Source organism: Clarias gariepinus, chromosome 2 (assembly GCF_024256425.1).
Source record: "Clarias gariepinus isolate MV-2021 ecotype Netherlands chromosome 2, CGAR_prim_01v2, whole genome shotgun sequence".
Taxonomy (NCBI): domain Eukaryota; kingdom Metazoa; phylum Chordata; class Actinopteri; order Siluriformes; family Clariidae; genus Clarias; species Clarias gariepinus.
In genome coordinates this window covers 44,643,701-44,656,756 of record NC_071101.1, presented here as the reverse complement: position 1 = coordinate 44,656,756, position 13,056 = coordinate 44,643,701, and the positions used below count along the sequence as shown (strand labels likewise).

Below are 13,056 nucleotides of genomic sequence, written 5' to 3'. Positions count from 1 at the left end.
GTGAGAAATTAAACCACTGCTGTACGTGGTACAGCCGAGGCTTTTTATCTTTATTTATTTATCGGTCCTGTTTTGAGAGGACACGTCGTTTCCCCTGTTTGGCGGCAGCGCGAGACGGCGACGCCCTCTGGCTGGAGAGGCTCCGTGGATTTGGGTGACGATTCAAACAGGGGAAATAAAACATCCAACCAACAAACATCACTCCTGAGCGAGAGATTATTGTTTTTTTTTAGAAAGGTGTGGGGGGTAATAAATAAAATCGATCTAGCATCTCTCTCCCGGCACATGACAGAACACAGCTTCGAGGAGGTACTGGAGTCACATTTTTTGGCCAGCTCATTGTTCAAAAATAAATAAATAAAATTAATTTAACAAAAGCGAGGAAAAAAAAAATAATAATAAAACGAACAGCAGTGCGGAATGATCCGGGAGAACCCTGACATGCTCAGATCCGTGCCACGTCTAGTGTGTGTTGATGGGATGATATGGGAGTGGCTTAAACAATGTGGGTGGGGCAGGTTTAGGTATTCGTGTAGGTGTGTAACAGCTCCAGTCATGGCTCTTCCACATTAACTGCCCCTTTTTTATTATATTATATAATTAGTGCTTAAACAAGAGTCTTTTGTTGCTCTTGATGCTCATTTTAAAGTGCAATTATTTTTTTTGCTGATGGTATTCTTTTTTTGTTTGGTTTGTTGCAATAAATGGGAAAAAAAAGCAAAGACATCTCAAGAATTATATAAATATATAATTTGTTTATTATCTTAATAAATTTAAGTCTTTTCCTCTCATGCTATTTCTCTAAGAAAAAAAAAAAAAAAACAGGCCCTTTTGATTGACAGCATGCGACGGTCTACAGTGTAATATTTTTTATTATTTTTCTTTTTTAAAATGTTTGTGTCGAGTTTTATAACCGCACCGCGGAGACGAATCTGAGCACGCCAGGGTTCCCCGCTTCAGTGGGCGCGGAAACCCTGTCTGTGGAGGATGAGGGGGGACGCTTGCAGGAAGGGGAGGCTCCTCAACTCTACATGCACTTCGAGATCACGGCAAGAGTGAGCTAGAATATCTACACGGACACGACGAGAGCTTTCATGCAACATATCTACGGACCGGGTACAGGGTAAACTCGCGGTAATACAGCTACAGTAACGAAACGTCAGAAGGCGGCGGTGACGGCGGCAGCAGCAGAAGAGCCGAGGGGCTCCGGTCGCGCCGTCTTTCTTTTTGCGCTTTCTCATCTTTAGCTCTGCTGCGGCTTCCTGGCGTAACTGGTAAAGACAAAGTTGTAGTCGTTAAAATGGGCGAGCTGGCGGTCCAGGCGTCTGTAGCCGTCGACTTTCTGTGCAGGCGTAAAGACGCTGCGGCACTTCGAGCTCTGACATGCAGAGAGAGAGAGAGAAAACAGATTTAGACAAACTTCGAACTTTTTTTCCTTTTCCCATTTATTGGTGCATTTACGGTAAGCCTTCTAGTCCAAGAATTACGGTAATCCTATACAAGCTACATTAACAAAGTTTACAGCGACTAGAATCCGTAAACCGTACTGTTAAAAACTCGCTCACCTGGTTAACAAAAAGCGTAGTCACAAATTTCCCTGGCTTGAAGACGTCCACGACTTTCCGCACGAGCTCGTCGTAGGACGTCTGGGAGAGGTTGGTTTCGAAACTAACGTACGAGAACTCTGGCTCAGGGGTGATGTGGATCGTCCAGTAAGTTCCCTGAGGGACGCACAATTCGATCACGTGTTATTCAGACAGACGGACAAAATCTGCGACTTTTTACCTCAGGATAAAAAAATTTTTCAACCTTATTATAACTTAAAGACGTTAATAAAGTAAACTGCAAAAAAAAAAATTGAGACTAAAAGTCTGACGTACATCCGTTTTCATTCCATTCATGGAGTATCCACAAGGGTTGAACATTGTGGCGTCAATCACAGAACCTGGAATCAGGTCACGAATTCCACTCATCTGTGGGGCAAAAGTCAGCACAGGTCAGTCCAAGTGTCCGAATACTACACAAGACACGTCTACATCAAAACATCAACCGTCTCAAGGAGTGTGTTTTTACTGACTTACACGCAGACTTAACTTTTAATTAATATTAAGCGAATTCAGAGCTGCTTTTTTTTTGGTCAGTGTAAGTTTTAAAGACATTTCCGGATCAAAGGCTGCAGCAAGTCGCATCAAGGATTGATTAAAACAGAACATTCTGGGATACTTGAACTTTTTTGTTTGTGTAATAAACTCATTAATCTGATTATCACTAATTGATCTTTAACAATCGAATAATTTTTAGGAAAAAACACAACTGAGGTACACATCATGATTCTTCTGTTTAGCAAAAATTTTCATTTCGCGTTTGCGGCGTTAATGTTGCAGTTCCTCTATAATCCTGCAGGTGGTGCACTCAACTATTCACTCATTTGCAGGCAGAACAGCATCCTGTGTGGAATGAGGAATTATTTGGCAGGTTCGTTCAAAATTTAAAAACAAATAAAAAAAAAAATTCAGAAAAAAAAAAAAAAAAACTGATAAACTGATCTGAGGTATCACCACGCTATCAACATATCAGGTGAACACCCCTTCCACCCCCCCACCCCCTCTGCGTCGCGGTAATTTCCGTCTTTTAAATCTAATATCCATCACATGGCCTTGAACACGTCATGCTAAACACAGTGCGTCTGGACGACTTAGACAATCTGAGCATTATGATTTGGACACGCTGTCTTACATCTCATTTCCATAATTTTCTTTTTTGAGACAATGAGACATTGTTACACGCGCTGTATAAATATAATAAAATTAAAGAGCAGAAGCTCTTCCCGAGTCCGTTTCAAGCTAAGTATTTATTTGGTTTAAGATGCAACAGGATTTTATTTTTAGCTTTGCATCACTGATCGTGTTATTTCAGTCCATCTATAGAACATACTGTTAACTGTTATGAGCAGGAATCAGCAGTCACCTCCCGAAACGATATCACCACGATACCTTGAATTTACATTTTACATCCCCCCTCCTGATATTATCACAATTTTGATCCTTTAAAGAACTTTAATGAGAAATTAAATGTACGCCGTTCCTTATAACATTCGTTTTCTCACTTAAAAAAACAAACGCAGCATTTAAACACCACAAACTACCTTCACATACAAAAGTTTAACATTTATCTCTGTCATCCACCATAATTATTTATGAACAAACTTTCAGTAAATAATTCACTCTTAACACACCGGGTGAAAAAGTGTGAATAGTTCAGAAAGCGCCACCTGTATTATAAAGAAACTGATGTTTTATCGCCTCAAAGGCCTCCAAAGTCTCAGAACTTAAAACAGTGAGTGCGAGTGTTGATTATTGATAAATGTAGTGTCATAAAAACACGTTTCTGTTGATCCACTCTGAAGCTTCTGCGCTCGGTACAGAATCGTTTAGGCTGATCGTCCGGTCACGGCCGAACAAACTGAAAACCAGACGATTCTGCTCACTGGATGATCTTCATCTCTATTATAAACATTAAAATGGTTAAAAAAAAACAAAAAAAAAATCCCACAAAAAAATTGCAATTCATGACTGATTTGATTTGTGATCCCCATCTCCATCGACCATGTGGTTATACTCATGAAGACATCCTGATTACAGCATGAAGATCTGAAAACCGAACCCCAGTACGTACACGAGTGACCTCATTAGCGGAAACACCGTCTTTCATGTAGAACTGGTCCATCACGGCTGGGTCGAGATCGCTCATCAGAACCTCCAGCGTCTGGTCCGCCTGCTTGTTCTCCCAGTACTCTGGCAGCTCCAGAGTAAACAGGTACCTGGAAGATCGGCGAGAAACGCTCTCTTCATGACAAACCTGAACGGTAAGATCGTAAAAAGCACAAGTATGCGCGCTCTGCGATCAGGAACGTGACCTACCAGCAGTCAGAGTTCAGACGTCCCATACAGTAGGCTGCTCCGTCTGAGGAAAACACAAACACGGCGTGAGTACATATGTTCACTCGAGACCCCTGGTTAGTTAGGTCAGAAAGTGCGTGCGTGTGTGTGTGCGGACGTACTTGGGAAGATCTGGCTGAGAAATTCCACTTCCTCCTCAAAGTTGCGGTGGGGAAAATCCTGATGGGCGGGCTTCATGAAGTTCTTACGAGAGTAGAAGAAGTTCTGCAGGACAAACACGGACAGTCTGTTAACAAAACTCAGACGTGCAATCACAGGAATCCGACAAGGTCAATCTTCTAGAATATATGAATGAGTTAACCAGAGTGGGGTTTAATACAGAACGGTTTATCGACACAAGATAATGGAGAGGAAAAGGGGGCGGAGCAACATGTCATGTTAGCAAGCTCAAAACAATCAAAAACATGGAAATAATTGTTTAAAAACTTGTCACTGATGCAACGAAAGGTAAGGGTGGAATGTTTTCAGGGTGCCAAGAGATTTATGGGGAAAAAAAAAAAAGAGAATAAAATAAAAGCCTTTGAAGCTTAACTTTGCCTTTGATGTTTCTGGTATGCGAGTAAACAACATTTGCATCATTCCAAACTCGGCACGTTATACAGTAAATCAAACAAGCAACAGAAATTTACACCCTTTTACTGTGTGTGTGTGTGTGTGTGTTTGTGTGTGTCACCTCGATGGCGTCAAAGCCGGAATACTCGCGTGCCAGCTCCAGCAGGGGCACCAGCGCTTGCAGTAAGAGGGTGGTTCCGCATGTCTTCAAAATGAAACGTCTCTTGGAGACAAACATGCTACTCTCGCTGCAGAGGAAAAAAAAAAAAAAGTCAAACTTGCCTGCTCGTCTTCCAGGTCAAAGGTCAACCGGAAAAACTACATGCATCATTTCCATTTCATGGTTTTATTAAAAAGATGTCTATCACCATAGCAAAACACCATGTCACAAAAGCTAAATTTTAAGTGTTGGCACCCGCTGGACATCAGTGTCCTGTTAATATCAGCTCTAATGTTTGTACAGACGCACAGCACACTACAATGGAACCTTGAATTACGAGCCTAATTCGTCCCGGAAGCGGGCTCATATTCCAAAACACTCGTAAACCAAATCTAATTTTCCCATAAGAAATAATTTAAACTCAAATTATTTGTTCCACAGCCTCAAAAAAATAAATACATAAAAAATAATGAATACAAAATACACACTAAAAGAGAGTGTGTGTGTGTGAGAACTGGCAAAGTGTTAAATTACACGCTTCACAAAACACATAACGACAGGCTGAGAGAGAAAAGGCGCGCACTGATATTAATTATACCAGTAAGAGACGAGCACTAAGACCCAGCAGGGGAGATGATTACTAATTTTAATACATAATTTAGAGAAAAATAAAATGCTCACAGGTTTCTTGCATGTTTTTTTTCCTCCCTCATTTATTATTAAACTGTCTTTAAATTATTAATCGAGTGGTGCTTTGTTTTCTCTGTGTGAGTCACATGAGTGTGTCAGTGTCAATAAAGGAGGGGGAGGGGGCGAGACAGAAAATGAGCAGTGTTTCTCTCCCACACAAACACACACACGGGTGGGCGTGGCCACACTCAACAGAACCAATAAATTTATCGCTTTTTTTTTGCCTTGAAGTAGGCGTGGCTATACGCATCACTCAACAGAACCATTTAATCAAAGCCAATCAATTCTACGCTGCCCCCCGGGTAGGTGTGGCTATACATGCGACTAAAAGCCAATCAATTTAGCACTTTTTGCCTCAGGGTGGGTGTGGCTATATGTGTCACTCAACAAAGCCAATCAATCTAGTGCTTTTCCCCCCTCAGGGTGGGCGTGGCTATACACAAACAGCGATGCGCCCTTCACACTATTAAAACTGAACCTCATGGACATCAATTATATTATAACGTTGAGTCGAGGGGACGATATGAGCCTGAGGGAGATCGGATTATTTTTAGCTTTAACATTTTAACTATTTCTACAAACCCGTTAACCGTCAATGACTCGTACTAACGCTGGTACGCATGTCTGTACATCACTCTCTGGCCTCCATCCACTTTGTATCGATCTCGTACACAGGGCTGCATTGTTCTCAGAGGGAGGGAGAGATCAACTCCCCCACTGTTCTGCTGCGGCTCTACCTGTTTGCACACGCTCTCCAGAGGAAAAATCAAACAGACACGCTCACCTTAAGGCCGAGTCAAAGGAGTGACAAGCGTGTGAGTTTGAGAGAGAGAGAGATCAAAACATGGGCACGCTGGATATTACCAGGTAGCGCTGAGAGATTCTCTCCATTAATGCACCGAATGCGATTTCCCAAAATGAACTTATCTGTCTCGCTCTTTTTCTTTTGTCCCCCTTTAACGCTACGCCAGCTTTCTAACGGATATATATTTAGGACGAGACTCAGTTTCAGTTACTCAAAAACCAAACCTAAACTAGATGTTTAATGCTTATTTTATTTTTACATTATGAACATTTTGGTGAATTTTCTCCAGATTGTAAAATGTTTGTAACTTCTGAGCGTCACAGTGACACAATTGAGATTGTACAAGTCCATTTAAAAATAAAAATAAAATGTTATTTAGAGAAATATTTAGGAGGTTTTTCTTTAACCCGTCGATACCACCACAACTTCTGTAGCCAAACTTTCTGTGGGAGAGACATCAGGTCTCTTACTTATGCAAGGACAAATGAAAAGAAATGTCCGATAGACCACGTACGTATTAGTGGTTGGGTTTTCCGCAGTAGATCACGTTTGTAACAGGAAGTATCGCTGGTGAGGGAAAGAGACAGACATCGAGAGACAGAGGGACACCTACCTGAGTATATAAGCTTCCTGCTTGTCAGTCTTTGTCACACTTATGATCAAACAATGCACATTCTCCAGAAGTTTGTCCCACTCAAACCTGAAACACACACAACACACAGTCAAATTTCACACAGAAAAACTTCCTTCCACAGAAAACCCAGAGTCCTCCGCTCTGATTGGTCAGAACATGACATGGACACATGTACCAGTACAATGACATGCTTTGCCTGGACACCTTGCCCTTTCTATAGCAACAGCTCGTCCGACGTAATCTGTTTAAATTGTTCTTTTAATATGGAGCACCGTGTGGAAGAAATTGTTAAAATTAAAATAAGTTTTCGGTATCAGTACTCTACAACCGGAGACTTTTAAGGGTTGAACCCTGGAGAGCATGGGATTTAACCCTATCTGCTCCAGGGGGCGCTGTATCCTCAAATAATTGGGGGAAAAAAAATAATAATTGAGGTGAATAAAAGCCCAAAAAACGATATCACGCTGCTTACGTTCTCCCTCACGACTAATCGTGTATTAAACACACCTGTGGTGAGATCCGCCCGAGGGTGCCCCCCCCCTCCTCTTTATACACAATCCAAACATCTTCCTTCATCACGTGATGGTCTTGTGTGTGTATTTCGGACCAACACACAGAGCGTTAATGACTAACGCCGCCGAGTCGGGGTGTGTGTGCATGAATTCCATGTGTACGTTTGCGTTACAGAGTGAAGATTGAATGAGTCATCGTTAAACTGTGACTAAACACACAAGAATTTAACTTCCCTCTTCAACCTGCACAACTGACGCTCCAGCTCGATTATGGGACGGATAACAGATTCAGCAGGTGTGTGTGTGTGTCTATATATATCCCCAATTTAGATAACCAAGTTTAACAATCTGCTCAAAAGCTCAATGTTTTAAAACAAAAAGTCAAGACCAAAAGAAAAAAAACTAACTTTTTTTTCCCCCTTGATGTGTTTCAAAAGTTTGTAATACATCTTTATTTCCTTTTTTTATGTGACGTGACGTACTATTACTAGACACACTAAAAAGGGAAAAAAACAACCTTGATTTCAACTAGAACTGGTATATCAGTCAGTGTGTGTGTGAACAGAGGGTGCGTGGCTTGGGTCGCTCCACCCTCACAACTCACAGGCACAGAGAACGTATCCAGCATCGACTTTATTCCTTCTTAGTTAAATTTACTTTCCGTATTTATTTCCTATTAACAGTCTTTTATTTTAAGGTCACTGGCGGTCGTCTAAGCATTTTAATGCATATCGTACTGTGTAGGTGACGATTTTAAGACTTTAAAAGCCGACACGCACTACGCCTGTGATTCTTCAACTTTAAACTGTAGGTGCGAGCTGGAGGTGGTTTGTTTGATGAGCAAGAGAAAATGCGTAGGATAAGTTTCCCCCTCCCCAAAGGTGTTTTTCCCCCCTTTTCTTTTGGCTGAAAATTTGCCAGAGTAGAAAATAAAATAAAAAGAAGATGAAGATCCACCTTTGTCAGGTTCTTTTCTGTTCATCTTTTTTATTACATATTGAGGTTAGTGAAGGGTTTATGCCTAGAGGGAGGTAGTTTTGGAGGGAATCGGGTCTTGTATCCAATCTAGTTTCTCTCACACTAGAAAGGAGAAGGTCAGTGAGTCCAGGACCATTTTTGAAGTTATTAATTGCCCGCCCCCCCCTCCCCAAAAGTAGCAGCGAACAATATAAAAATTAAATCAGTTGGGATATTTTCAATTGGACACAAAACAAGAAACCTGCTTTGTTTTTAATCCATCGTGATTTAAATGATTTAGTGTAGGATACCATGTGCAGTCCTGTGAGGTGACGAGGTTTTTCTCTCTCTCTCTTACACACACGGAGTGTAGAATGAGAGTTGTGAATCAGATGCCCTTGTGGACTTATTTGGCCATTGGCTGCGCTCCAGTCCCTCTGATCCTCTCTCTCCCCCCAAGTACCTCGGCGACGACTCTAATCCTTTCCCCTCCTGTAAGCCGACACCGCTCGTCATTCACGCCGACCTCCTGGGAAACAGTCGCCAAGACCTCTCAGGTTCTGTTGCCAAGAAACCAAGGCGTTTCCCGGAATTAACAGCGTCCGAGGCGGTGGAATAGCGATCGCACCTCGGTTACCGCGGACCAACGCTTAGCCATCATCTGTGGTAAAACGTCCTGCTGATCTGTCGTCGCGCCTAAAGCAGGCTAGCGCTCTTCCTGCGCACACTCGCCGCAGTCAAGTGCTGAGAGAGAAGAGGGGATGGGTGTTTAATAGCGACAGCGCCGTGTCCGCGGTAGTCAACACGTGCAGAATTTGAGACGAACCTCCAGTCACTATATCAGGCGCGCCGTTTTTGGATCGGCTAAATTAAGCGCGAGATGAGCTTCTCGGCACATACACACGTCCTACAGCGGCACAAAGAAAAGACTTCTGGATGAGACGTTGCATTTAACACGTCAATCTTATTCTTACAGTTTTTTTTTTTTTTTTTTTTAATGGGAGAAAAAAAAAGAAATAACTTGTAAACCGTTTGTCTGATGAGGAAGTGAACCATAAGAGGAACCACATGCTTATTGGCATGACCTCAATCCCTGCTAAATCTGGGTGGTACAAAAGGATGTAACCATTAAAAAAAAAAAAAGAAAAGGCAAAGTTCAAGGCAAATTTCCAGTCAGATGATGCACTGGTAATGTGAGCGATGTCCAGTACCTCGAGTGCCAGGCGTGGTCCAGTACCTCATACATCAAGTGATCCTGGGAACTCGAGTGTTGGAGGAAATACCGGTAACTCCAGTACCTCAATCATGTCAAGCGATACTGGTAACTTGGGCAATGTCCAGTACTTCGAGAGTCAAGCTATACTAGGAACTTGAGTGTTGGGGGGAAAATACCAGTAACTCAGTGGACAGACGGTACACCTCAAGCGTCAAGCTGGTACCGGTAAAAATCCAGTACGTCCAGTATCAAACGATACTGCTCACTTGGACGATTTCCAGTACAGAGTGTTTGGTGATACCAGTGACTACCAATACAAGTTGTACTAAATGTCCGGCGATACCAGTACCTCAAACGTCAAACGGTACCTCGAGTGTCAAACAATACTGCTCACTCCAGTACCAAGTGTCTGATGAGACCAGTAACTCGTGTTATGTCGTATATCTGGCGCTACCAGTACCTTAAGCGTCAAACTACACTGGTACCTCAAGTGTCGGGCGGTATCTGGTCCACCCCTGGTAGCTGACCATCAGATTGGCATAATTTTTATAAATTTCCTTTTGAAACGCAGATTATTTTGGAGAAATGAAATAAATTAAAAAAACACTGAAGAAACTATTACATTACAAAGAATTCGGTTCTAAAGAAAATATAACGCCAAATCAGTCAAAAAAAACCTTATACAGCATGGCATTATGGGAAAATACATCAACAGAGTGGTGAGATCGAGTGAAGTTACTCGTTCCATTTGGAAGTTGCTCGTTTTTCCACAGTAGCACGCCCCTGTGTGTTTTATTCAGCTCATCCCTCAGCAAATAAACCAGCGAGTATTATTCAAACATTTTCTTTTTTCCCCCACGTGTCTTGGAAAAAAAAAAAAAAAAAAAAAAATGTAGGAGTCCCCCCAACATAAAGAAATGCTGATACATCTTGTGTACCGTAAAAACACGGCCGTGTGTATGGTAACGTTTACGCTCCTCATCACCCGCACGTCTAGTACCTTCTTAAACAGAGAAACGCAACTCTGATGTATCGATAGGATGAATAAACATCGTATCACTTTGTAAAAATTGATACGTTCTATAGATTTAAAAGTAGTATCTGATTTATTCTTACCTGCCAAGCTACCTAATTGACTTAAAAGTATATTAAGATGCCTGTAAAACGGTTTTTTGGACTGCCCAGACCTACCCACCGCAAGACGTGAGCTGTATAATTCAGACGGGATTATCTACAATCACGCGTCAGAAGTAATTGTGATTGCGTCTCACGTGATGGTGATGAATCTTCTTACTACACACACCTCGTTTTTATAAGAACTGATTGTTCTTGTTTTTGGTCAGAACAACTAAACCGACGGGATTTGTACACAGATTATTTATTTAACTTTGTAGTTGTGGTTCAAGGTTCGGGTGGGACGTGTGTGAGTGATTGGGCAGTGGTCTTAGTAAGTTTGACAAGTGTCTGATGCAAGACATGGGGACGGTTTCGACTACAACGTTTATTTTTTTTTGTGGTGTTTTTTTTTTAAGTTCCATCAAAGACGTCACTTTTTTTTTGGACATTTTACAGACATGTACAGGATCTGTAGCTGCTCCTGTGCATCGACCTCAATAATATAATTAAACAAGCTTTTTAAACCCAAAACAAAAATACGCAAATCCTATATAAAACAAATGCGGTGAGTAAAACTAATCCAGTCTGAATAGGGATATTTCCCCCCATTTCTTAAGATGAAAGTCCCAGGATCTCCACCATGACCTCAGCTTCAAGCATTTTCTCCAAAAATTCTCTTCTCCAAATTTAAGTTTCATTTAAAATAAATGAATTAAAGTCACCTCGCATGTAATGGGGTAGAATTGGAAATGACGTCATGAATAAAATGACCATGCAAAAATACTTCATGCAGCTCCATTTTACTGAATGAGTGTGTTCTTCATTTCTTTATTTCTCTGTGTGGGGCAGTAATTTTTTTTTTACTCTCTTACACACACACACACTCACACACACATGCTGCAATGCAGTGCGTTGTAAATCGCGCGCGTGTGACAGCTCGCGCTTTTTAAGTAACCGAGCCAGGTGCGCGCATGCAGCGCCCACCGCGTGCTCTTGTCCGAGAACGCAGGCGTCACGTGACCGGAGCCCAACTAAAGAAATATATTAATTCTGAGGGGGAAAAAATATTAACACACATCACACACACATATACACACGCACAAACTATTTGAATATGCAAACCATTAAACAAACTTTTTTTTTTTTTTAGGTTTTATTTAAGGAAGCTAGATTTGCGTCATGACGTCATACGCTGTTCAGGCTAACGTCAACGGCTAGCACGCTAACGGAGTAACGCGCAAAACGTGCTCCGTTTAATTTATATATACAACTTTAAAACAATGAATGAAACAATAAATGTGCTAATTAAACATCGGGTACGGTTTACAAATGTGATGAGATGTGTTAGTCCCAGAAAGATTAGGGTGGAGGGGAACAAACACACATGAGGGGGAAGACCGAGATTAGGATATTACTGATTTAAAAAGATGATATCGTGTGGATTTGAGAGACTTCCAGCGCGTCCGGACAATCTAGTTGAAGGGCTTATGGCTTGTATTACGACATAAATGAATGAAGAGGGGGAGGGGGAGAGGGGCTGCGTGACACTGAGCAAATGTGTCACATGATCGGCTTTTTATTTCCGCGTTAAAATACATTTATATATATACCGTGATGCGAAAACATCGTATGGGTCACATCATGGCTCTTATTCTCATGCACAAGTCTTAAAATAGACGCGGATTTGAGAGAGAATGGGGCAAAGAAACACCGCCTCGTGGGGGGGAGGGGGTCGCGTCCCAAACAGCGCTTCGCTCCCTGCGCATGCGTACTACGCGGTAACGCAGATAGCGCCGTCCCCGCACCCTACCTAGCGCCCTACTTCTACATCAAGATAGTGTTTAGGATTCAGCCTCGAACATTTTTTTTTTGTGCGTGTTTTTTTTTTCTTCTCATAACTAACCTCGGGATGCTTCGCAGGTCCCCGGTGCCTTTGGCGTCGTCCTGCCGGGAGAACCAAACCTCCAGCAGCTTCTCGGTCCCCTCGAAGAAATGCGCTCCGTTCTCCTCCATCGTGACACAAACAAACACGCACACAGCTTATTTAGATGTTTCAGATTTTTTTTTTCAGCTCCAAATCAAGTCTCAAGCTAAAAGATGTTAATTTAAGCACAGTGTCCTTGAATCCTTGAATCTTTGAGCCCTGGTGTTGGTGTTATCTTGTCAAAACGTCGTAGATTTCACCGACTTTTTCCCCTTTTACAGAGAAGATCCGTGAGCGAGTGCTAGCTAATATCGCCGGCCATACTGTGTAGAGCGCCGTTTCCTCGCTGCGCAGCGCCTTTTATAGACTGCACGCGCACGCAGGATTTACCATCAGCCAATCAGCAATGAGAACCCGACTACTATCTGTGTTCTGATTGGCCGGTGAACGAGAGCGCTGCCCCACCTTGCCAGGCGGTGAACCAGTCGTGTTCGAGATGCTGTCTTGGTTTAACTTCGGATTGGGTGTCTG

The 13,056-nt window shown here is 42.2% G+C and overlaps 1 protein-coding gene across 1 annotated transcript; it reads right to left on the bottom strand.

Annotated features, from left to right (window-relative positions):
• Positions 1 to 216: 216 nt before the first annotated feature.
• On the bottom strand, positions 217 to 12,856 carry amd1 (adenosylmethionine decarboxylase 1). Its single transcript, XM_053479975.1, has 9 exons — positions 12,505 to 12,856; positions 6,780 to 6,866; positions 4,633 to 4,759; positions 4,061 to 4,163; positions 3,921 to 3,963; positions 3,676 to 3,820; positions 1,881 to 1,973; positions 1,566 to 1,721; positions 217 to 1,378 (listed from the first exon to the last, which is right to left on the bottom strand). Exons 1-9 carry the CDS (start codon positions 12,612 to 12,614, stop codon positions 1,244 to 1,246), a joined length of 999 nt encoding a protein of 332 aa, XP_053335950.1. The 5' UTR covers positions 12,615 to 12,856; the 3' UTR covers positions 217 to 1,243.
• Between the last annotated feature and the right edge of the window lie 200 nt (positions 12,857 to 13,056).

Excerpts from the sequence above, each read along its gene's own strand:
- amd1 (XM_053479975.1), bottom strand. The coding sequence starts at position 12,614 with ATGGAGGAGAACGGAGCGCATTTCTTCGAGGGGACCGAGAAGCTGCTG. Across the intron at positions 4,164-4,632 it reads CCGGCTTTGACGCCATCGAG|AACTTCTTCTACTCTCGTAA; the intron begins GTGACACACACA and ends TTTGTCCTGCAG. Across the intron at positions 3,964-4,060 it reads TCTCAGCCAGATCTTCCCAA|ACGGAGCAGCCTACTGTATG; the intron begins GTACGTCCGCAC and ends TGTTTTCCTCAG.